The sequence below is a fragment of the Thunnus maccoyii genome, chromosome 12 (genome assembly GCF_910596095.1).
Source record: "Thunnus maccoyii chromosome 12, fThuMac1.1, whole genome shotgun sequence".
Lineage (NCBI taxonomy): Eukaryota > Metazoa > Chordata > Actinopteri > Scombriformes > Scombridae > Thunnus > Thunnus maccoyii.
The window spans coordinates 3,748,285-3,770,312 of NC_056544.1; the positions used below are offsets into that span (position 1 = coordinate 3,748,285).

At 41.0% G+C, this 22,028-nt stretch overlaps 2 protein-coding genes across 6 annotated transcripts in view; one reads left to right on the forward strand and one right to left on the reverse strand.

The window, feature by feature from the left end:
* prg4a (proteoglycan 4a) lies at positions 1-7,686 on the forward strand. The gene is made up of 14 exons (XM_042428590.1): positions 1-117; positions 440-556; positions 1,423-1,536; positions 1,771-1,830; positions 2,231-2,290; positions 2,423-2,503; positions 2,647-2,865; positions 3,037-3,144; positions 3,372-3,458; positions 3,752-3,891; positions 4,816-4,975; positions 5,232-5,321; positions 5,767-5,898; positions 6,903-7,686. The coding sequence occupies exons 1-14, from the start codon at positions 45-47 to the stop codon at positions 7,091-7,093; spliced, it is 1,632 nt and encodes a 543-aa protein (XP_042284524.1). The 5' UTR covers positions 1-44; the 3' UTR covers positions 7,094-7,686.
* The window catches only part of LOC121908515 (nucleoprotein TPR-like), a 27,993-nt gene continuing 13,347 nt past the window's right edge, over positions 7,383-22,028 (reverse strand). For 2 of the 5 annotated variants that reach the window (XM_042428586.1, XM_042428584.1), the window contains exons 29-55: positions 20,808-20,939; positions 20,538-20,668; positions 20,046-20,256; positions 19,788-19,937; positions 18,976-19,089; positions 18,663-18,767; positions 18,256-18,468; positions 17,596-17,634; positions 16,971-17,144; positions 16,470-16,581; positions 16,130-16,323; positions 15,803-15,873; positions 15,371-15,570; positions 14,423-14,602; positions 14,124-14,239; positions 13,726-13,800; positions 13,013-13,249; positions 12,731-12,926; positions 12,454-12,644; positions 11,444-11,524; positions 11,172-11,263; positions 10,494-10,606; positions 10,284-10,382; positions 10,006-10,147; positions 9,545-9,642; positions 8,072-8,173; positions 7,383-7,807 (exon numbers count right to left, since the gene is read on the reverse strand). In XM_042428586.1, the coding sequence (XP_042284520.1) occupies positions 7,755-7,807; positions 8,072-8,173; positions 9,545-9,642; positions 10,006-10,147; positions 10,284-10,382; positions 10,494-10,606; positions 11,172-11,263; positions 11,444-11,524; positions 12,454-12,644; positions 12,731-12,926; positions 13,013-13,249; positions 13,726-13,800; positions 14,124-14,239; positions 14,423-14,602; positions 15,371-15,570; positions 15,803-15,873; positions 16,130-16,323; positions 16,470-16,581; positions 16,971-17,144; positions 17,596-17,634; positions 18,256-18,468; positions 18,663-18,767; positions 18,976-19,089; positions 19,788-19,937; positions 20,046-20,256; positions 20,538-20,668; positions 20,808-20,939 (3,621 nt within the window). In that variant the 3' untranslated portion in view covers positions 7,383-7,754. The remainder of the gene's footprint in view (positions 7,808-8,071; positions 8,174-9,544; positions 9,643-10,005; positions 10,148-10,283; positions 10,383-10,493; positions 10,607-11,171; positions 11,264-11,443; positions 11,525-12,453; positions 12,645-12,730; positions 12,927-13,012; positions 13,250-13,725; positions 13,801-14,123; positions 14,240-14,422; positions 14,603-15,370; positions 15,571-15,802; positions 15,874-16,129; positions 16,324-16,469; positions 16,582-16,970; positions 17,145-17,595; positions 17,635-18,255; positions 18,469-18,662; positions 18,768-18,975; positions 19,090-19,787; positions 19,938-20,045; positions 20,257-20,537; positions 20,669-20,807; positions 20,940-22,028) is intronic. The other 3 variants (XM_042428589.1, XM_042428587.1, XM_042428585.1) reach the window with 3 other exon arrangements.

The following is a 22,028-nucleotide window of genomic DNA, read 5'->3' on the forward strand; positions in this document are numbered from 1 at the left end:
CTGCTTTTCAATCCAGTCCCGTTCTCACAGAGTCTTGGACAGAGATGATGATGAAGATGTCACTGTGGCTTCTGTTGCTTGGTTTTGTTGTGACCTTCACTGCTGCAGCTGGACCAGGTGCGTATATGACACATATTATTAAATCTTATAAATCATTGAACGTTTTCATTTATGGTACCAAGACTATGGATATTCCATGTTTTATAATACTTTTAATGCTATATGATGCCTAATAATACACCTATACTACCTTATGATGTAATGAACATATGACTCCTGATAATATTCAATATTGTACGTAGTATGCCACCAAATCTCTAATACTACAATTCAGTCTAACTAACACTATTGTGCAATACAATAGTATATAATAATGTACCTAAAGCTTTAATGTCATATGAATGTAAATCAAAGTATGACGTAAATTTCCTCCCTTCAGGCAGCTGTGTGGGTCGTTGTGGTGAGATTTTCACCAGAGGCAAGCAGTGCACCTGTGACTTGAACTGCCTGCAATATAATGAATGCTGCAAAGACTTTCAGGCTACTTGCACCCCTGGTAAGACACTTAATAAGATAAGATAGATAACAATATGTTTGATTGATTCATCTGGGGAAAACTGATGTGGAAGCAGCAAAAAGTTATAAAGCAGCAAAGATAAATAGTATCGTATTAGACATTCTAGGTTGATGCCTCATGCCATTAATAAAAATGTCTTTATTATCATTAAATCAATTGACTCAAATGTACTTTCACATTTGGTCATGGCATCAGCCAACTTTACATCCCTATAGAACTTGTAGCATCTCTATGAAAATATTTGGCCTCTTTTAGTTCATTGTTTTGGTTTGATGGAACCATTTTGCCTCTTTTGGCTTATTTGTCTTTTTTTCTAGGGAGTTTTTAAGCCTCTTTTAGCTCATTGTTTTGGTTTTATGACACATTTACTCTATGGTTCAGTCTCACTGCTCTCAACAACCCTGTTTCCAGCAGCAGCATGCAGCGACCTGCCCAGGACTAAATGGCAAGCAGACAATGTTAGCGACTAGCAACTAGAAAGGTGGAATATTTAGCAGCTAAAAGCACCAGATGTTTTTCACAGGAGTAGGTGGAGACCAAATTGGAGCTTAATGGAGAAAATTCATCAAGTGGCCAGAAACACGACTCGAAATGTATGCTAATGTTTCTTTGTGTCTGCTGGATGTGTAAATAAGCAACTTTTTCCTAACACCTTAGCAATGACAACTTTATGAGGCCATCATTTTTCAGGGCTGTGTGTCTGTGAGCTTAATTTGTGAGTATTTCTGCCCCCTAGTGGCAACTTTTACTAATTCAGCTTTGAAATTCAGACAGTTTTGACCAGTTGAAGGCAACATGTACTCTGCTGTGTTGATATAATGTTCTTTTGGTCTGTCTGTTCTCAGTTCTGTCCTGTCAGGGTCGCTGTGGTGAGACATTCAGGCGTGGTCGGATGTGTGAGTGTGATCCACAGTGTGTCCGCTACAATACCTGTTGCCATGACTACCAGATGCAATGCGGTAGGGACCAACAACCATGACCACTCAAGTACACATAATGCCTCACCATACCTTAGCAACAAACCTAGACTAGTAGTGGAGAGTAAAGACATCTAAATGAAGATATATGAAGCCTTGGTATTGAGAAGACAAAACTATCTGATACTTATAACTGATAGCTGACATAGTCTTCTTTAACTGTGTATCACTTGGTTACTCACACTGCTCTCTACCACATTGTCACTCTGTCCACAGATGCCAGTGCGTTAGCCTCTCATCTCCGGAGTGTGCAGCCTCTGAGGGCCATAGTTGCAGGTTAGAGGCCGACACTAACAACTAACAAACCAGCAGCAGAGCTTCCCTTTCACTGCCCATTTAGCTTTTACACTGGAAATCATTAAACCATAACTGTTACTTCTGTTGTTCACTGAATACAATATCCAAACATGTTTTGCTCCTTGTGGGAACATTGCAAGGCCATTATTGCCATGTCAGTTGTTAATCTTTAAGCCTGTATGAGCTGAAAGAGAAGTAAGACTAACAAGGAATAAGTTTGTGCTGATAAATCAGACAGAATAAACCTTGGTAAAGTACATTTTTAAATGCAGAGGCAAAAGGAACATTATGCTTTTAAGCCTGGCGATGTGTTCCTTTTTGCTTCATAAAACTGATATCCTTGTCTTTCTTTATCTCACTATTTTCTCCTCTTCCTCAGGAAATCGGAAGGCAAAGAAGAACAAAAAGAAGTCCAGTGAGAGTGAGGAATGGTCCACAGGTGCGTTGTTCTAATGCTGAATTTGTTGCCCTGATGGATTGTACCAAACAAAAAATATAACTGTGAATGTGTCAGTCAGTTTTATCTATTATTCATCATAATGATTAATTCTGTTGAATCTGCTGTGTCAAGGTGGATTAGGACCCCTCAACCCCCTGTCTGCCTCCTCTGGCCCCACCCCTCCCAGCATACTAACCAATCCACTCCAATATGGTTTGGAAAATTTCTTTCTTTGTTTCCTTCCTTATTTTATATTTCTTTTTTTTTTACTCCAAAGGTTGTTTTGTTTATAAAAACAACTTGTTTTGCTCATGAATATAAGCTATTTTCTTCTTCCTCCTTCATTCCTCCTGTAGGTATGAGTAATACCTACAGCCCTTTTGGTCAGCTGCCGACGTCCATCTCCTCCTCTTACAGTGGGGCTCCAGACTCCCCTGCATTTGGCTCCTCTCTGCCCAGCCGCGGTGCTCTGTCTTGGGGCCTCGGTGCTCCTGTGAGCCCCTCTGGTCCTGGAGCTGTTAATGTCCACCAAGTGCCGTTACATGGGGAAGTTACTCTGTCAGGAACAAGTCAAGGTGACTCAAACACAGATTATTTCAATTTCAATTTGACTTTAATATTTGTGTTTGATTGAATATTTGATCAATTTTGTTTTTGTTTAAAACAAACTAATTGCTTAATGTATCCTTGATAAGTTAAAAAAAATGTTTAATACAAAAATGCATTTTAATGATTTTTGTTGGCAGATCTCAGTGGCCCTGCAGGCTCCATGCCCAGAGCCAGCACCCTGCAGGACATAGCCCAGGCCTTGGGACCCTCTGCAGTGGAAGGAGGCACTGAGGGACCAGGAGCAGGTGGGACAAATGGTCCTGTAGATGTGTGTGTGTGCCCCAATTTGACCAAGTTTCAAATAATGACGTCTAAAAAAGTGTTTTAATAGATCTGATCCTCTCTGGACAGATTCAACGTTTCTTTACCAAAAAGACTCTTTATTTTGTTCATTGAAAAAGTTTGAACATAAAATAAAAGGTACCTGAACAGTGATTTCTAACAGAAAAATTGTGTGTGTGTGTGTGCGTAGGACTGTTTGTTGATGTTGACCTTTGCAGTGACTCCCTCATTAATGGACTGACAGCTCTCATCAATGGGTCCATCCTGATATTTAAAGGTCAGTGTGTGTTTGTTGTTGCAAACCGTCATGTCCAGTTGCTCTTATAGGTAAATGTTGTATTAGTCTATATTGTTTCTACATTCAGTATGTGTAAGTGTGTGTAATGACTCGGTGATAAAAAGATCTTCAGAACATGCAATAGAGAAGAAAAATAAATTATAAGCATATAATGTCAATGTGGTGTTCACATATTTTGAATCTGTATGATGTTTGTGTGATCTGTGCATGTTAGTGTAGTGAGTCTCTGAGTGTCCTGTGTAAGCTGTATCACTTACATGTGTGTGTTTCAGGCGAGCTGTTCTGGTTAGTTGACCCCGTCAGTCGCTCAGCTAGTCGTCCACAGAGCATCACAGACACTCTGGGTATCTCCTCACCCATCGACACTGTGTTCACACGCAGCAACTGCCATGGACAAACCTACATTATCAAGGTATTGTAACCCATCACTACTGCTGCTACCAAAACTACAACCACTGTGTTGCTCCTGATACTACTGTAGGTCCGTCTAGTAAATGTGTGAGATGTGTGGTACCACAGCTGCTGTTTTGACTGCTGCCACTACTAGTACTATCACCATTTGTTACTACTTTTACTCTATCTACAACAATAATTACTAATATTACTATATGTTATTAATACTAGATTCTTCTCTTACCACCACAACAAATAGTAATACAAAACAATGACAATAGTCAGTCTAGTAATGCTGGCGTGAAGGCAAATGTATATATATATAAAATATGAATTGGAAATTGTTTGAAAATGAATTGTTGGAGAGGTCAAATCTGACAGTATAACAATCAAATAAAGTAGTTTTCCAAAATGCTCTGCAAAATCTGTTGCTTTTTGTCTGCTTCACTAATTTTCACAAAGATTGTTGCCTGAAATGTTGATGAAAATCTTCACAGTTGCATGACTCAACTTTTTAAAATCAATTTTCAAACCAAGTATTCTCTTCCTTAGCAATGTAGATGAAAACTGAACAAATTCATGATTACTCATACAGTTTATGAGGCTGCACCTGTATTTTTTGTCAAACTGTACATGTGATTTTGAATGAATTTTCAATGAATTTTCCTGTATTTGAGTGTATAATAGTACATTTATATTTTCAAATTGCACTACAATAATGGCAGTACAGTATGAGAGAAATCCCTTCATTTTCACAATGCAATAAGATGGATGATGTCAGAGTGCATTGTGCAGTCATAGATTTTGTTCACAGCAGCCTGAAAAAAACTCAATAAGATCCAGTGTCTCAGAGCATTTTTATGTCCCTTTGCTTGCTGACTAAAAGATCAGTCATAAACCTTTTCACCAATCCTTCCTGCCCATCTCTCATCTACCCCACCAGGGAGACCAGTACTGGCGTCTAGACAGGAACATGATGATGGAGCCGGGCTTCCCCAAACCTCTGGCCTCAGAATTCCCAGGTCTGATGGGACCCATCACTGCTGCACTGGCAGTACCAGCCACCAAGAACAAACCGGAGACCATTTTCTTCTTTAAGAATGGTGAGGAAGACAGACAGAAAGAGATCATTGAGCTGACAGGGACTCTAACTTGATGAGCTTCAAGTCCAGGTTGTAACTGGGACTTTATGCTGGCCCACTGTATGAAGGCATGGAACTATATGGAACTCTGTCAGCTCTCTCTTGATAAATAAATGAACAAAGACAGATGAATTCACAGATAGATGGACATACTATGTTTCTTTTTGACAGAGTTCATGGACGTGACAAACTGTATCTGTCTCTGTCCTTCTTCTAGGAGACATCATGCAGAAGTTCACCTTCCCATCAGGCAGCACTCCCCCCTGCAACCAGAAAGCTAAGAGCTCACAGAGGGGTCACCGGGCTGGTTAGTAGTATGACTTATTTAGCAAGCAAGAACTACAGTCTGACATTTTGGGAAATGTGCTTGTTGCTGCCTTCAGATGACATGTTTGACAGAAGTAGGCTAGCAATTTCCCCCTGCTTCCTGTCTCTGTGCTAAGCTAGGCTAATCACTTTGCAGAACCATCTCTGATTTAGACAAACAGATGAAAGTGATATCCATCTTTTCATCTGAGTGTGGGTTTGACAGCAACAAAATAGTATTCTCAAAATGTCGGACTGTTCCTTTAAAATCCTGTAAAACTGGTTGAGATAGAATTTTCAGTTAAACCAAAATAGAGCGACCAATCTACTTAACAACTAAATCCTCACCACTAACTGATTGTTTATGAGTAGACGATAGGTACTGTTTGAAATTTTTTTATTCTAAAACTTACTTATTGTCACTGTTTTTCATTTCTCACACCCAGCTGTGGGTCTTCTAAGTGCAAAGATCAACCTCAAAGTGTCTCTGAAGGGATTCCCCACCCCGGTCACATCTGCTCTGTCCATGCCCAGCCCCCAGAGGAGTGACGTATATCACCACTATGTCTTCTCTGGACGTAAGAACCTCCCAGACTGCATACTGTTGATTCTCATCATTCATAAACTACTACTATGCTTTCATATTAAGAATGACTAACTCTGCAGTGTCTCTTAGCTTAGCGTGTTTTAGCCTCTTTCAGCTCATTGTTTTGGTTTTATGACCTACAACTTTACTGTTTGGTTCAGTCTCACTGCTCTCATCAACCTGGTTTCCAGTAGCAGCAGCACCACTGTAGACTAGCTGTCCAGCTCCAAACAGCAGACTGACACAGTTCACAATGAGCTAGTAAACAAAGTGGAGCATTTAGAAGATTAAGAAACAGATATTTTTCTCAGGAGTTGGTGGAAAACCAAACAGAGCTGTATGAATACTTAACACTATGTACTGTATATACAGTACATAAAGTAAACACTAAAGAGATATTTCTCTTTTGCACTTCAGACCCTAAAGATAGCCATCTGTATATACATAGTGTAAATTATTCATATGGTATACATACAGTATATTCAAAGTTAATTGCATTTAATATTCAAGGCCAATTTTGCACCTTACTGTACAGTTTTAGTACTTGACTTCAACTACAGTATATTGTACAATGTATTATATTCACTATATCTTAGAAATAACATTTTGGTCCCATGTTTAGTCTATTCTGTTTTATTTGTTTTCATATTTTATTTATAGTATATAATTTGGCCTTTTAATTGTATTTGATTCACACCTGCCTATTTTTTTTTGTTTTATGTGAAGTGTTTGCTAACATACACATCAACAGTATTTTGTGATATGTCGGTTTAGATTGTTCTGCTGCTTCTGAGCAAACAAATCAATGCAGAGTTAATCACTGAGAAAACTAGTGTCATTTGTAGTCTAACTGTAGTGTATATTACACCTCTCCTGATTTCCAGTGCCACATTTTAATGTCTCACAGAGGTTTTTCCAAACAGATGCTGACCTACCATATCTTTCGTCACTGAAGTGGTAAAACAGCTAAAATCATATACTCTGTCCTCTCTGCAGCTCTGTTCTTCAGAATCCAGATATCAGGTGACCTGCCGGTGCTGGCCAAACCTGACCCATCTGCAGTCTTTGCACCTCTACCCATCCTCAGACCTATTGCTGCGGCAACCGACACTGCCAACATGGCCCCTCAGAATGCTGACCCTCCGCAGCCGGCCAACTCCATCAGAGTGTGGCTGCAATGTCCCTAGAAGAAACCCTGAAGAAGAGATAAGAGGCTCTGTCCTGGCGTTACCTGCTTCAGCACAACCAACTCTATTTAACTTGTCAGCTAGACCATTTGTGACAGTTCACTATTTTTTTCTCTTACATTCATATCATTGTCAGTCAGGTCTCACCCACCAATTTTAGAAATGTCTCCACTCTGCCCCAACTCCACATTCTGTTTGACCTTCAATTATGTCCAAATAAGGAAGCAAGATACAATGAAAGTCCCCTGTGCCCCCACCATGGTTATGAAACAACACATGACATCACTGCTACTCATTATTCGACTTTATTATTAAAACAAGTGTATTAACAGCCCGATGACAGAGCAATAAAGACACCAACAAAACCAGTACTGCTCTCATGAACACATGGGAAACAAAAATTATAAAACACAACTAAAAACTCACTGGATCTGAGGCCAAATCACACAAAACAAAGTGACCAAACACATCTCAGAGTAAAGATCACACACATACAAAGCTCTCATATCTATCCTGTAGTAGTGGGATTATTGATTCTAATTGGATAGCAAATCTATGGATATGAGTGTCTTCAAATGCAACAAAAAATAATTGAGAACAGAGTTGTTGTCTTTTTGTTTCATTATTGATGAGATGATGGAGTTGGTGCTGGTGGCAATTACTAGAGGAGGCTCCCTCTGCCCATGGCTCCTCCCCTTCCCCGTGCAAAAGTTCCTGAAAACAAACGTTAGGAGAAAGCAGTTTAGAATAGTGGTGATGCCACATCACCACTGTTTTATATTATCCTCATAATGTTTGTAATGTCCATGTCTAACGCTGCTCTCTGCTTCATGCACGTCAATAAACAGCTTCATCATCACATGCGGAGTGACTTGTGTCTATTGATTAAGTCTACAGATTAAGCAGAGGTTAAAAGGTCCAGCAGGGTTCTGCATAATCCCTCCTGTTCAGTCTCCAAGTCCAGTTTCAGTTTCTTACCTCTGCGGCTGAGTAACGTCCTGGCCTCTCCCCTCCCTCCTCTGGTTCCTCTGCCTGACAGGCTGCTGATCAAAGGCTGACTGCGCCGCTGACTGCTGGTGTCTATGAATAAAACCAGAGATGAGCAGTGAGACTGGATGTTAAACATTCAGTGAGGGGACACAAGCTTATCATAGCAGCAGAGCACAATGAGTTTTTTGTGATGCATAACAGTTGAACCCAGGTCACTGCATTAAACATCAGTTTGATCACTTTTATGTGATTTATGGGACTGCAACTAATGACTAATGCTTTTTATCACTGATGAATCACATTATATTTTCTATTAAAGGGGACCTATTATGTTCATTTCCAGCTCTTTATTTTTATTCTGGGATTCCACTAGAGTAGCTTTGCATGATTCACAGTTCAAAAAACTCCTTATTTGTCTTATACTGGCCCTTTATGCAGCCCCTCAGTTCAGCCTCTGTCTCTAACAGGCAGTTTTAGCTCCTGTCTCCCGATGTGCCCACCCTGTGACTAAAAAATGGGAGATTTTTATTGTGAAGAATTAACAGGAAGTGAAACGTGTTCCTCACTGAATAAGCCGTGTGCTAAAAACACACACATAAGATATGGATTTGGAGCTTTTTGTTCAGTGGATCAGTTAGAAGTAATGCAGGGAGGAATAGTACAAGCAGAAACAGCCACAGTGATGATGATGTTTGATGAAGAGCTACAGATGACCAGCACACCTCCAATTGGTAAACTTCTTATTTTACTTTGCAGTGGTGCTTAATAAAAAAAATCACAGCGTGCCAGCTCGACTCAAGTCACACCTTGAGTTTACCTCATTATTTGACACGTTGACCTTTAATATGAACATCAGACATTGTGACATTGGAAATATGAAAATATGAAAAGTATAATAGGTCCCCTTTAATCCATTTGTTTGGTCTATAAAATATTACAAAACCTTGAAAAAATTGCATTACAATTTTCTAGAGCTCAAAGTAACGTCAACAAATGTTTTGTCCAACCAACGTGCCATAAGGTTGCTGTATATGGCCCTTTCAGACTGAAAAGTGAAAGAGGTCGTCACGTCTGACTCTCTAGCCATGCTGCTAGCATAGCTAAAAGTCTGGTCTGGTTAGGGAAGGTTTTCCACAGGCTGTTTACCATCGGGACCATAAAGACTTGTAATTCAGACCTCAGGTTCAACATCTGAGATATTTACAATTTCCACTGCCTGCATAAACATGTGTCTGCATGTGCAAACTGGACATTAAGGAACACATTACCAGATTATTAAATGAGGAAGAATATATGGATGGGAATGAGAAAAAAGATTATTTGAAAGTTAAATGTTAGATTTGAAAAAGCAACATAGTCCAATTATTGCAGCCACTACAATACAAGAAACAGCTGGTTGGGGATTATAATGAGAATCATGCTATTAAATGTGAATTCCAGTTAGGAAATACAATAAATTACCAGGGACTTGGCTGGTGGATGGAAGTGATGCATCATCACTCTGCTGTCCTGCTGACTCCATGTCTGCCTGGCTGTCCAAAGAAGACTCAATCCCAGGGCTATAAAAATAACAAAACAAAACAAACACACAGTTAGGAGAGGCTCCATCTTGTCACTATGCTTAAAAAAACACTCCAAAGTCCAAAAAAATACAACTACTATGATTGTCCTTGCAATCTTATTCCACTGTCAGTGAAACGGTCCAGAAACTCAATTGACCAATACTACCAGTGTGTTTTTCAGTCACTTTGACAACTTACAAGCTGCAGTTGGTCAGTGAACTGGAACTTATCTGTCACATGATCAGCCCCTCTATCATCACACCCACAGATTTAGCTTCCTGCAGCAGCTTTAGAGAGTCCCACTCTTCATATCCATTTACTTAAAGACACTTAAGGCCCGACCGGTCAAAAGCTGCTCACCCCTCTCCTTCCTGCTCCATGAAGACCTCGTCTCCATCATCTGCAGCCGAGGCCATCCCGGTGGAGGCAGTTACCATGGGAACAGACTGGGATGCCATATTGTCAGCGCTGTCTGAGGGCAGAGACTCTGTGAAGACTGTCACTGACAGAGATGGAGAGTCAGGGAACATCATCCATCTATTATTAATGTTTCAATGACACTGATACCTGTTGCACTTTAGTAGTGCACCCGCTGTTCTTTGTAATGTACAGTATTAATATGTGTGTGTGTGTTTTACCTGGTGCAGCCACCTGTAGAGGCGTGGTGGGGACACTCCTTCCTCCTCCGTCCTCGTCGTGAGCAGCCAGGAACAGAGGAGACTCATACATACCCAGACCTTCACATACAGCAGCAGTTTAAGAGACAGGATAAGTGTTAAAAAATGAACAGAAGTGTTTTAGATCAGGCATAATGACGTGTTAGTATGTACAGTATGTGTGTGTAGTACCTCCTTGAGAGGCCAGCTGTCCCAGGTCAGAGTGTGAGGCTGATGTCTGAGGCAGCAGATCCTCTGGAGGTCCAAACCTGAACCTGGTGGACAGACCTGCCACCTGAGGAGAACTGAGGAGATGAAAGACAGAATTTAGGAACTTATTACTACTCCTATCCAAGTGAAGGCTGTATGGTGGAAAGTTATTTCTGTACTTGTCTGGTGCACACAAAATTTATTTTTCAAGAAGGCTCGCAAAAGAAATCCTAAAATGTTTCTATCTTGGGATCATTATATTCAGTTTTTATTCCAAAAAAAGTTTGAATAAAGAAAAAAAAAAAGACAATTTTTGTGGGTAAAAATCTTATTTTTTACCTGCATGAGGCAATTACACTCCTATTTTGAGGGATAAAAGCAGCTCATTTTCCTGATTTGTCTCTATACTTTGGTTATTGGAAATCATTTCTGATGACCTTTCACTGTAAATATTATAAACGGAACTCTTGGATTTACAGATACATTTAAAAAAAACAGGTGGAAACCAGTTTGCTCCTTTTGAAATTCCAGGTCAGAAATTTTTTTAAAAACATCTACAGCAATGCATCTTTCAAATGATTTACAAAATGCAATTTGTTGGATTCCTGCAAAGTAAGTAATTGTATACATTCTGATTTCATAGGTGTGTGTGTGTCTTACTGTATAGCCTCAGCGAAGCCATCAGTTCGGTGTGGGACTACCAGTGTGGGAGTACTGGGAACCATCCTGTCGTCATCATCGAAGAAATGTTGCTGCAACACACAAACACACTTTTTCAGCTAAAACATTGACCTCATATGTCTGGTACATACAGTATATATGACCCAATTTAGACCAATGTAATACACACTATAATACCATACATCATGACAGTATAAAATCTGACATATAACATAAATATATTGCACACACACACACAAAATCTCTCTTACATTACTGCCTATTCCAGGTGTTAGTTGAAGTCCACCACGTTGAAGTCCTGTTGATGGTCGGCGCAGCTGAGAGGACTGTCTCTGGATAACACACACACACACTTCATCACTTTTAGAGTATTATACAATTTATTAAAGACTTTTGTTTGTTCATTTTTACACATTTTTTCCCCTCATCTTTATGTTGAACTCTTATTGGAACGTGTAAAGTGGTTTGGTTGTGTAGTCCAGGGTTCAGGCTAATCTGCTATTTGGATGTTTGGTTGTATCTTGGGGCCTATTTTCATGGCTAAGCAGTGCTATGACAGTTTGGTATGTTCCTGACCTTGAAATTCGCTTAGCTGGTCTGTGTGGTATTTTGGTGCTGAGTGCAGAGCACACAGTGCACAGGTAGGAGGACAGGCGTATTAAAGTGGGAGGTTCATTCCAATGAGACAACACAAAGCAAGTTGTTGGTATATTGGTGATGTTGTCATCAGTACCATGTCTGTTTCTGGTGCAACGCCACTTCTCTGGCATCTTACTTTGAGCAAATGCGCCGAAATAACAAATGTAAATAACCTTTTTACATTAAATTCTCGGCAACCAGTAGATGTGTATAAATCATCAAGAAATAGTGTTTAATGTGTAACGTTTAGTTGGTTGTAATCTGTCATTTCACTGCTAGATGCTACTAAATCTTACACAGAGGTCCTTTAAACCTGAAATGGTGTCGGACTGATGTGATCATATGACACTTTAACAACTAAAATGATTTATTTCCATCATCTTTGTACTATAATCATCTGTTACAAAAGCCACACCATCTGCCTCTGGTTGCAGAATTATGGTGCTGTGTGTTCAAATCGCGACACTGCATCTTCCATGATTTCCTGAGGAAGCATCTTTCCATTCCTTTCCCACCACTTTGCACAATCGGGTGCCTTGTCTGGTAAAGCTGTCGCCAACTTTAACAAGACGAAATGTGATTTCTTATTTAATTTGATCAAGCCGTGTGTGTGTGTGTGTACCTGTGTGTGTGGGGGTCCCAGCTCCGGAGCTGGAGGTTGGATGTAGAGCCGTGGAGGGAGGGGGTGTGGGGGCCTACGGGGTTGGGGAAGGCGGGGTGTGAGTGAGGAAGAGGAAGGGGAGGAAGTGGGGGCGAGGTGTACAGGGTCTCTGGGGGGGTCAGACTCCGATGCGGCGCTGCTGCTGCCTTCACCTGGAAGAGATCAGGGACTCAGATTAGCTGTTTCAGAATGGGATTTAAATAAACTCTACTGGATGTCAAAGTGCAGCTGTTCTCACTGTGTGACGGCTCAGAGGGACGGCGAGAGTCTGAAGACGCTCCACACACGTTCTCCTCAGCGTTGGTGGCTTCTGACGGCTCCTCTTCCTCCTCTTCTTCAGCCTCCCTGCTCTCTTCATTGCTCTCCTCTCCTCCCCTCATCTCGCTGTCGCCGGCGTCGTCCTCATCTTCATCATCATCCTCTTCCTCCTTATACTGAGAAAGACACAAAAAGGATGGGGGTTATCTCCAGACAACAGATCAAAGCAGACATTTAGACGAGTTAGTAAACAGAGCAGCACCTCCTCCTCTTCCTCTTCTTCTTCTTCCTCCTCTTCCTCTTCACCGTCATCCTCCTGCTTATCCTCCCCGTCTTTGCTCTCGCGGCTCTCGCTGTCTGTGTCAATCACGATGACGTCCCGAATCAGAGTGGAGCCCTGGAGGGACATCTGATCAGAGGGGACAGACTGGGACACGCCTTCTCCCTCGATGTCCTCGTCGTCTTCAGCTAAGATGGGAAAGCTCTCTTCAGGGAGCTCCTACGACCCAAATATGAACGTATTGTCAAGTATTTTAAACCACTGCAGAACCATCATAATTACTGTATAATCCAATTTCATATAACATATCCCTGGTAGCTATTAAAACTGCCCTCCTCACTAAACCTGTTGTTGCTCATCGTTCCTTCACTCGGATGTTTAAGCTTAACTGTGCTGAAAGAGGAAAGTTTCTCTGTGCTCATTGAAAATCCAATTTTAAGGGGCGGGCCTACGAGCATGATTTGTGACATCACAACTAGTCTGGAGCCAATCATGATCCAGTATACAACTTACACAAGTGTGATGTGGAAACTTGAAGCCTCCAAATGGTCATTTCACAAATAGTAGAAGTATTAATTGAAATATCCACACTGGTCAAACCCTACATTCATTTAAAAGGTAAGTAGTTCTGTCAACAGTGATATGAAAAACTAGCTATTAATGACATTTATTCCTTTGATCTTTTTTTTTTTTACCTGACTGTCATCTGGAGAATCCTGTCTTTCTCCTTCATCCCCTAGCTCTCCTTCTATCTCCTCATCACCTTCCATCTGAAAAACACAACAGTACACAGCTGTAGTTACAGTCAAGTAAGTTAGTTACTTACAGTCAGTTCAACTCAATTCACTTTATTCATCAGGAAAATTTAAAAGCATACGAACACACACAAACACACATATCTCAATAAAATAGGATAAAATAACAATAAATATCAGAATGCTAAAAAGTAAAAAGTGAAGTGCATGTTAGTACATAGTAACAACTACAACTATGCTATGTGGTAGCAATGAAAAAAGGATAAATACAGACATGACACGATGAGTAACAGAGGCCATGAATACAGAACAGTCTGTCTCTGGGTTTTTGCGTTTACCTGCGGCGCCATTGTTGTTCTTAGTCGTAGTTTTTTGGTAGTTGGAGGGGTGTGTGAGCTCTCTGGTCTGCTCTCCTCTTCCTCCTCCTCCTCCTCTCTGCCTCTCTTTGAACCTGCTTAAGTCAAACACACACACAAACACACATATACACACGTCTTCTTTTGATACTACCACTGGATGATTTCATTTCCTCTTATCACTTTCCTTTTAATGTGTGTTATGGTGTTTAAAGTCATTCCTGTATTAAGTCAAACATCTTTTTGTTCTTCATGGGGGTTTGAGACAAAGTCCTGCTCACCTGTTCCACTCAGAGAGGAAGACGTAGATGGTCGCTCTGCCTCCACACTAGAGCTGGCATCCTGATTGGCTGCCTGCTGTTGGGTGGGCTGGACAAATGCTGTAGTCTGAGTGCTGGTTGGCTGAGTCATCGATGTGGGTGTGTTCACCAGACTGGCACTGGTAGAGTGTACGGAGGCTGCTGTTGAGACAGACATTACACCACACTCTTACAGTTAACACCATCAGCTAAACCCCTATATAACCACCGCACAGTCAACATATATATTCAACTTTAAGGCCTGGTCACACCAGCATTTAAAACCGCAAATATCATGACTAATTCAATTAATTCCAATGGAACTGCTCACAGGGACAAAGTAAATACACAAATATGTTGTGTTTCGTGTTTTGACAGTGCCAGAGAGTCAAAATGGAGGAAGCTATCGTAGCTTATTATTGCACCGTCCACTTTCATTAACGCTCCTCTGTCGTAAAGAGTAAAAACTGTTTCACAAAAGACTAATGATTTGCAGACAGTTGTGAGACGGGAGTCGATGGTACAAATATGTTTTTTTGAATAAACTGTGTCTATATATTATCCTGTTAGCAACCAAGCTAAGACATTAAGTTAAGCAACCATTAGCAAGCTTGTTAATGTAAATGTAAATGCTAGCGAGAAGTAAAAAAAACAGTAGGGAGAAAATAGAAAGAAACTGCAGGAGTTATTCTGACTGACTAGCACAGTTAGCGGTTAGCTCTCCAGCTATAACAGTTCACCAACTAGACCTGCGAGCCACCAAGCTTCCGGCCCCATCTATTTCACATTGACACTTGAAACTTCACTTTACTCATGTTTAACAAACAAGAAGGAATTGTTGTTTCTCCAAAATGTTCTTGTGATGATGGAAACTCTACTGCTACTGCTACAAACTTCTGTTTTAAATTTCCTTTCATCTCTTGCTCTTACCCTCTTGGCTGTCAGTCTGTGTGGTCGGCATGACGGTGGCAGTGGGTGTGGGCACGGGCATGGTTGCCGGGGTAACCATAGGCCGGATGCTGGCACGGGGCGTGGTCTTGCTACCAGGGGAGGGGCTTGGCTTGTTGCTAGGAGATGGAGTACTTGGGGTGGGGCGGATGTTGGCAGTGGGAGGCTCAGACAGGCTGGAGCTGATGGAGAAAAAGACAAGTTAATATCACAGTTATTTCTTTTCAGCAGACACTTTTCATGTGTTATTTGTTTTTCTGTGTTTGTACTACTGTAAGCGCTTAAGCTTTTGTAACTCATACCAGATCCATTCTGGGCTAGAACTGTGATTACATCCACTGTCTGAAAACATAAAAGCCTATTTACAACCATTCAGAACTGTTTCTGGTGTGTGTGTGTGTCTTCATTAGTTACCTTCCCCAGTCTTGGGCTGGACTCTTCAAAGATATCTGTCTCTGGTCTGCAGATCTGGCCGGATCAACCGCCTAAGTAAAGGTACAGGTTTGTAAGATTGCAATCAGATGACAAAACTGGCTCAGAGGGAGTAGAGAATGTAACAACATTAAAAACATAATTCGTATAGCAATTACACATTACATTTAGAAAGAGGGTTTTAAAAATTCTCTCAACGTTTAGGCATACATATGATAATAGCATGGAACACAGAATTGCTAAAAATATTTGATTTGTTTTGGTGAGACAGAGACCTTCATGTCCCACAGCCAGCATGATGATGTGTACCTTAGATCCACTCTGGTCCTGTGGTTCCTCTCTGGGGTCAGAGTGTGTCTGTGTCTCTCTCAGTTCTCTGAGTTCTCTGTCTAGCCGAAGAAGTCGTCCTTCATACTGAGACTTGAGGGCACTCATCCTCATCTCCAGGTCCTCCTTATTCTGTTTCAGTTCTTCGACCTCGTGACTGAGCTGCTCCTTGGCAGCTACAAGTCAATGGTGCAGGCAACAAATTCAAGTTACTCTTAATCTAATGTAACAATACTAAACTAATGTGACAACTAAACAAAGAAGTTTAGTTGTGCATGTTTTCAATTCGGCGTGTGTTTATGTAAGCGCTTGTGTAACTTACTGTTTAGTTGGTTGATTTTGGTCTTGGCTCCCATGAAGGCCTTCTTAGTTTTTTCCTCTTTGTCAGCCATCTGCTGTCTGAGCTGCTCCTCTCTGTTCTTGCAGTCAGACAGCTGTAGAAAAATAACATCATTAGTCATCAAAATGTTTCATTTCATGATTGTGTTGAAGAAACTCCTCATCTTGAATATAGTCCATTTTATTCCCACAGAAGACTTTGCTTCCATTATAGGATATAGCGTATTTCCTATAAAAGTGGCCGGGGCCTTTATTTACCTCAACTTCAAAGGGTACCAGGCCTTTATTGAAAGTAGGCCTATATTAGAGAGAGGCCATCATTTTAATTCCCTCTGTTTGATAAATATATTTGCTCATATTTCAGTACGAAGCCTCCTTGTTTTCTGATCTGCTTCCATTTGCACACTAACAGTTTACTGTTAATTAGCAAAAACGTATAAGTGTCAATAAAAAAAGGCAACATTCAAGCAGGATTTGGAAGTACCTCCTGTCTGAGTTTTGACAGCTCCTCTTGTAGCGCCTGGTTAGCGTCACTAGCAATGTTAGCATCACTAGCCTGGATAGACTGGGAACTAGCTCGGCTCGCTTCGTTGGCCTGGTTTGCTTCATTCAGCTGCTCCTGCAGACGCTTGTTGTCTGCTTCACGCTCACCAACCGTCTGACAAAGACGAACGATTAGGTAGGGCAGAAACATTGTGTAAATTAGACATTTGAAAAGAAAGAACAAAAGCATGAGGCAGTGATATGAATATAATGCGAGAGGGGGGCAGATAGAGGAGTGAGGAGCAATAGGGAAAATTGATAAAAAGCAAAATTTGTGTACAGACTATATTAAATTCAATGACTCATGGTGATTCAACATCAGTCTATGTGAATGTATTCCCCAGTTAATTAAATGCCAATATGAAATGTTAAATTCTTAGTTTACTAATCAAGTATCTTTGTGCATACATCTATTAAGTACATAACTCTCTGTGCTTCATACAGAAAAACTTTAAATGCTAAATGTACTGATTTATCAACACACATCACCATACATCACTGTACGGGAGCTGTGCATGTAGTGCTGTTTCTTGTTCAAGAAAATTCTGTGTAAAGCTTTTCCCAACCTTCTGCAGGCTGTCCAGTTGGCCTTGGAGCTCAGTCATCTAATGGGAAGATGCAAATACAGACACATATTTAGTAGTTGAAATATTGCACAAAAATTCCCAACAACAGCAACACTTTGAAAAATGTAAAAATGATTTATGTCAAAACATAACAACCTACAACAATGCCCCCTATACTGTGTGTCCATCTAATATAAGCCCCTCATTTGGTGTTTTGGAGTTGGTGGTGGAGAGCACTGTCTAACACATCAGTCCAAAATCTCCATAGGTATTCAATTGGGTATGATTCACATCATTTCATACTCATCAAACAATTCAGTGACCCCTTGTGCCCTGTGAATTGGAGCATTGTCATCCTGGAAGAGACCTCTCCCATCAGGATAGAAATGCTTCATCATAGGATCATAGGATGTATTGATTTGCAGTGACCCTTCCCTCTAAGGGGACAAGTGGACCCAAACCATCCCAGCAAAATGCCCCCCAAAGCATAACAGAGCCACCAGATCCCCTCACTGTAGGGGTCAAGCATTCAGACCTGGACCAGTTTTTCCTTTAATTTGTCACCCATTTTTATATAAATATAGGTAGGTATTTCCTTTTGGTTTTTTAGACCACTGTTACAAAAAGATAAAGATATACAGTAATGAGAAACCTCCTCACCTTGCTCTCTGCTTGGCTCAGAGCAGTCTTGAGGTTGGTGACCTCCTGGTTGTGGCTCTGTTGACTGGTTTGTTGCGTCTGCTGTAGCTCTTTCTGATTAGCCAGGTTCTGCTGGAGGGTGTCTTTGGCCTGCTGGAGCTCCCTCTGGATCTGCTGAATCTGGTTCTGACGGGCCTGAGCTTGAGACTGAGCTGATTTTAACTGGTTCTGTAACTGTGATTTAGAGAAGGAGGAGGTTGAAGTGGTTATTGTGGGTTTGTGGTCAGTTGTTGGGTGAATTTGGGGATCAACATTACAAAACATTTAAAATGTCAGCCACAAATCCAGAAAATAGGTGTGTGTATTTTTGAGGGATGTGATCACACATCTCTGTCAGGTGTTGCTCTGGTCCTGGCAGCACTGCTTACCTGCTGGCTGTGAGTCTTGGCCTGCTGAAGCTCTTTCTGGCTCTGTGTCAGCTGGTTCTGATTTTGTTGAAGTTGAGTCTGTGTCTGGGTCAGTTGAGACTGGACCTATAGAGGCAAAAAGTTGACAATGGAACCAGTCATTCCTCACTACAGTAAGCGACTCTACATGGAGAGCTAACCTAAATGTCCTAGGTGAGTTTGAATAGTCTCCATTATCTTCTAAACGTCTCAGAAAAACATCACATCGGTCACATCTGGATCAGATCAGACAGACTTGCTGGTAGTTTAGGTTAACTTGAATGTGCTACAGTACCTGTGTCAGCTGGTTCTGGTTCTGTGTCAGCTGGTTTTGGACCTCCTGGAACTTGTCCTTGTTCTGCTGGTTTTCCTTCTGGGCCTCCTCCGATTCCTGCCGGGACTTCTGGGCCTGATGAAACAAATCAATTTAAAGACACTTTCCCCAGTCTGGTTTAAACTTTAAAAGAGTAGAGCCATGTATGTATGAGGATGAGTATGATAAATCAGTACTGGGAGTATTCTTGACCGACAAAATCCTGAGTTATGTGTTCTTATTTCTTCCTATATTTGGTTTTCATATTTGGTTTTGGCCCTCGTAATCCTGTTGATAGTGATTGTTTCATTTTTTTTATGGATCTTAAAAAACTGTCCATGTCCCCATCATCCCTCCAAGCTGTACTCTGCGATGGAGTCCAATCCTTGTACCAAATGTTTGTGTAACTGTCTCCCAACTGTTTTCAGAAGACAATGCCCTTTTTCTGTGCAGTGGTTAAGCAAGGGAAACCGTGGAAAATCATTACATTATTACCTCATGTGACAAGTTTACAATATCAAGACATACATAAATCTGTTATTTATCTTTATTATATTTCTCATAAATAAACACATTGCAGTCGTGTTGTTGCTGTTCCACTCCAATGTCAAGGACAAATTGTGATGCCAAAAAATCGTTCCATCTGGCAACTGTGATAAAAGCATATTTAGTGGAAAAAGTGAAAGACCTAAACTGGGAAACCACAGACTGAACATGTAGAACTTTATGTATTGTATATAAAACAAGGTATTAAAATTTGGGGTAATAAAGGCCTAAAATATCTTCCTGCTCACCTCCTCCTGTTTTTTCTGCACCTCCTCTTTCAGCGTGGTCAGCTCCTCTTTGGCCTTGTTGAGCTCCTCCTGGGCTTTAGTCAGCTCCTGCTGCACTTCCTGGCTTGAACCTGCCTCACTTCCAGCTTTAGCTGCTGTTTCCTCCACCAGCTTGAACACACAGACACACGAAGGATCACTATTACAGTTTGGATCTATACTTAACTACTTGTTTCCTGGAGTCTTTAACCTCAACTGATTCCACGAATGCTGTCCCACCTTGTCATGCTGGGCTTTGAGCTCCTCGTACTGGGTTTTGTAGCGCCGTCCGATCTTCTTCACCTGGGTGATGGTCTTGTTCTTCTCAAGAATGTCGCTGCTTTTTGTTTCCAGGTCTTTCTTCAGGGTGTCTCTCTCTGACGTCAGACGGGCCACAGAATCTCTGAGGGCTTGCAGCTGAGACTGGGCCGAGTTACTGCTGGCACTGGATCTGAAGCACACATAACAATCATCTCAGGTCAGATGTTTCTCTAAAAGGACGCATTGATCACTCTGCTACTGAGTATAACTGGCTGCTGGATGTTCTGCTCTGCTCATTTTAACTGTTAAATTACAGAATATTTTCATTATTCTATCATTAACATCCAGTCTCTTGGCTCGCTTACTTATGGCTAATGCAAATTTTTACTTCACATATTATTTTGTTGCATCCAGATGTGCGGCTCCTTGGTTTGTGTGTGTGTGTGTGTGTAGTTTCAGTGGGTTTTCTACCTGGCCAGCTCAGTCTTTAGCTTGGCTGTCTCCTCAGCTAGCTGTGTGATGCGTCTCTGCTGAGCTTCTCTCTCGGTGGTGACTTTCTGTCTCTCTTCAACATCACCGTCTTTCTGCTGGCTAACCAGTTGCTGTAGGAGAGACACACATTCAAGTAAAACAGAAACTAATACAGTAGCTGTAGAAATTTGAAGACCAAAGAGAACACATGAAGAACACAAGAAGTACTGTAGTCTGCCGGTAGTAGATAAAGAGAGACAGTGCACCTACCTGCACTCTGGCTCTACAGCGTTTGAGGTCCTCCTCCAGTATCCTCTTATCAGCCTGCAGGGAGCCATTCTTCTCTGACAGCTGAGACAAAGAGTGATGCAGTGGGCTGATGTCTGACTGGAGCTTGGTCAGCTGATGGAGGGAGACAGAAAGAGGAGATGTGTTGTGAGCTTTACAGAAGAGTTGTTGCAGTTCTACTCAATGGCAGGTGTAGTGTGGTGTAGAGCATGGGTAGAAAGTAGGGAAGCTCTCAGATGCAAGACAAAGCAACTAGGGAACTCAGATTTTGTCTCAAACCTGCCTTTTGTATATACAATTACTGCTCTAAACAAGATATTTTTTTGTAAATTTTATCATAACATGACACAGTAGGACTGTGTCATGGCTATTGTAACGGGTAGTAGTTGCTCATTAACATATTTTTCTGTTCCTGTTGTTAGATGTTGAAAGTAGTTGGAAATGTGATTACGGCTCATTAATACTACCTGTTAACTAGCAGTCATTAACAAGAAGAATATTAACAAGCCTTTGGGCTGCACATAAAATCATTATCTTATGATCATTATATTGTCTGACGAAATGAACAAAAATACAAGGTAATGACAGCAGCTGTGCTGTGAGATCTGCTGTATTGAGATTGAGTCATATTCAAGCCAAAAGTTTTCTGTTCTCATATCTAAATGAACTGCGTATTTATGCTTGTAAAACATGAAGTTGTTGTGGTAAAACCATATTATAAATGAGGCTGCTAAAGAACAGACTCTCCATGTCTGAGGTGTTTGATTGGACATTGAAACTGTGAAGGAGCTTAATGTTATTAAGCCTGAGTCTGTGTACATTCTGCGTAACAGTGGTAACCTGATGCAGTCAGGTGACGCCCACCCAGTGCAGTGTTTTCTCTCAAACTAAGACAACTAACGAACTATCCTATTTTTCAAAATATGATAACAACACTATTAATTAGATGGTACATTATTTAATGGCACTATAAAATCACTATGATGAACCATAGCAGCTCAACTTGATCCTTTATCATTCTTTACGTGTATGGACACTGAAGTCTCCGGGTAATTCCACTCAGCTCTGAACACAACACTGTTAAAATAGCAGCATATGTTTTCAATGCTTCATTAAGCCCAGGGACCAAATTAAACTGAAAAGTGTTTAAATTCTCTGACAAAAGTAGTGAAAACTAAAACTAGCCACAACTATCAATCAAAC

Coding starts and splice junctions, on each gene's coding strand:
- prg4a (XM_042428590.1), top strand. CDS start 45: ATGATGATGAAGATGTCACTGTGGCTTCTGTTGCTTGGTTTTGTTGTG. Junction 1,831..2,230: donor TCTGAGGGCCATAGTTGCAG/GTTAGAGGCCGA, acceptor CCTCTTCCTCAG/GAAATCGGAAGGCAAAGAAG. Junction 2,504..2,646: donor AACCAATCCACTCCAATATG/GTTTGGAAAATT, acceptor TTCCTCCTGTAG/GTATGAGTAATACCTACAGC.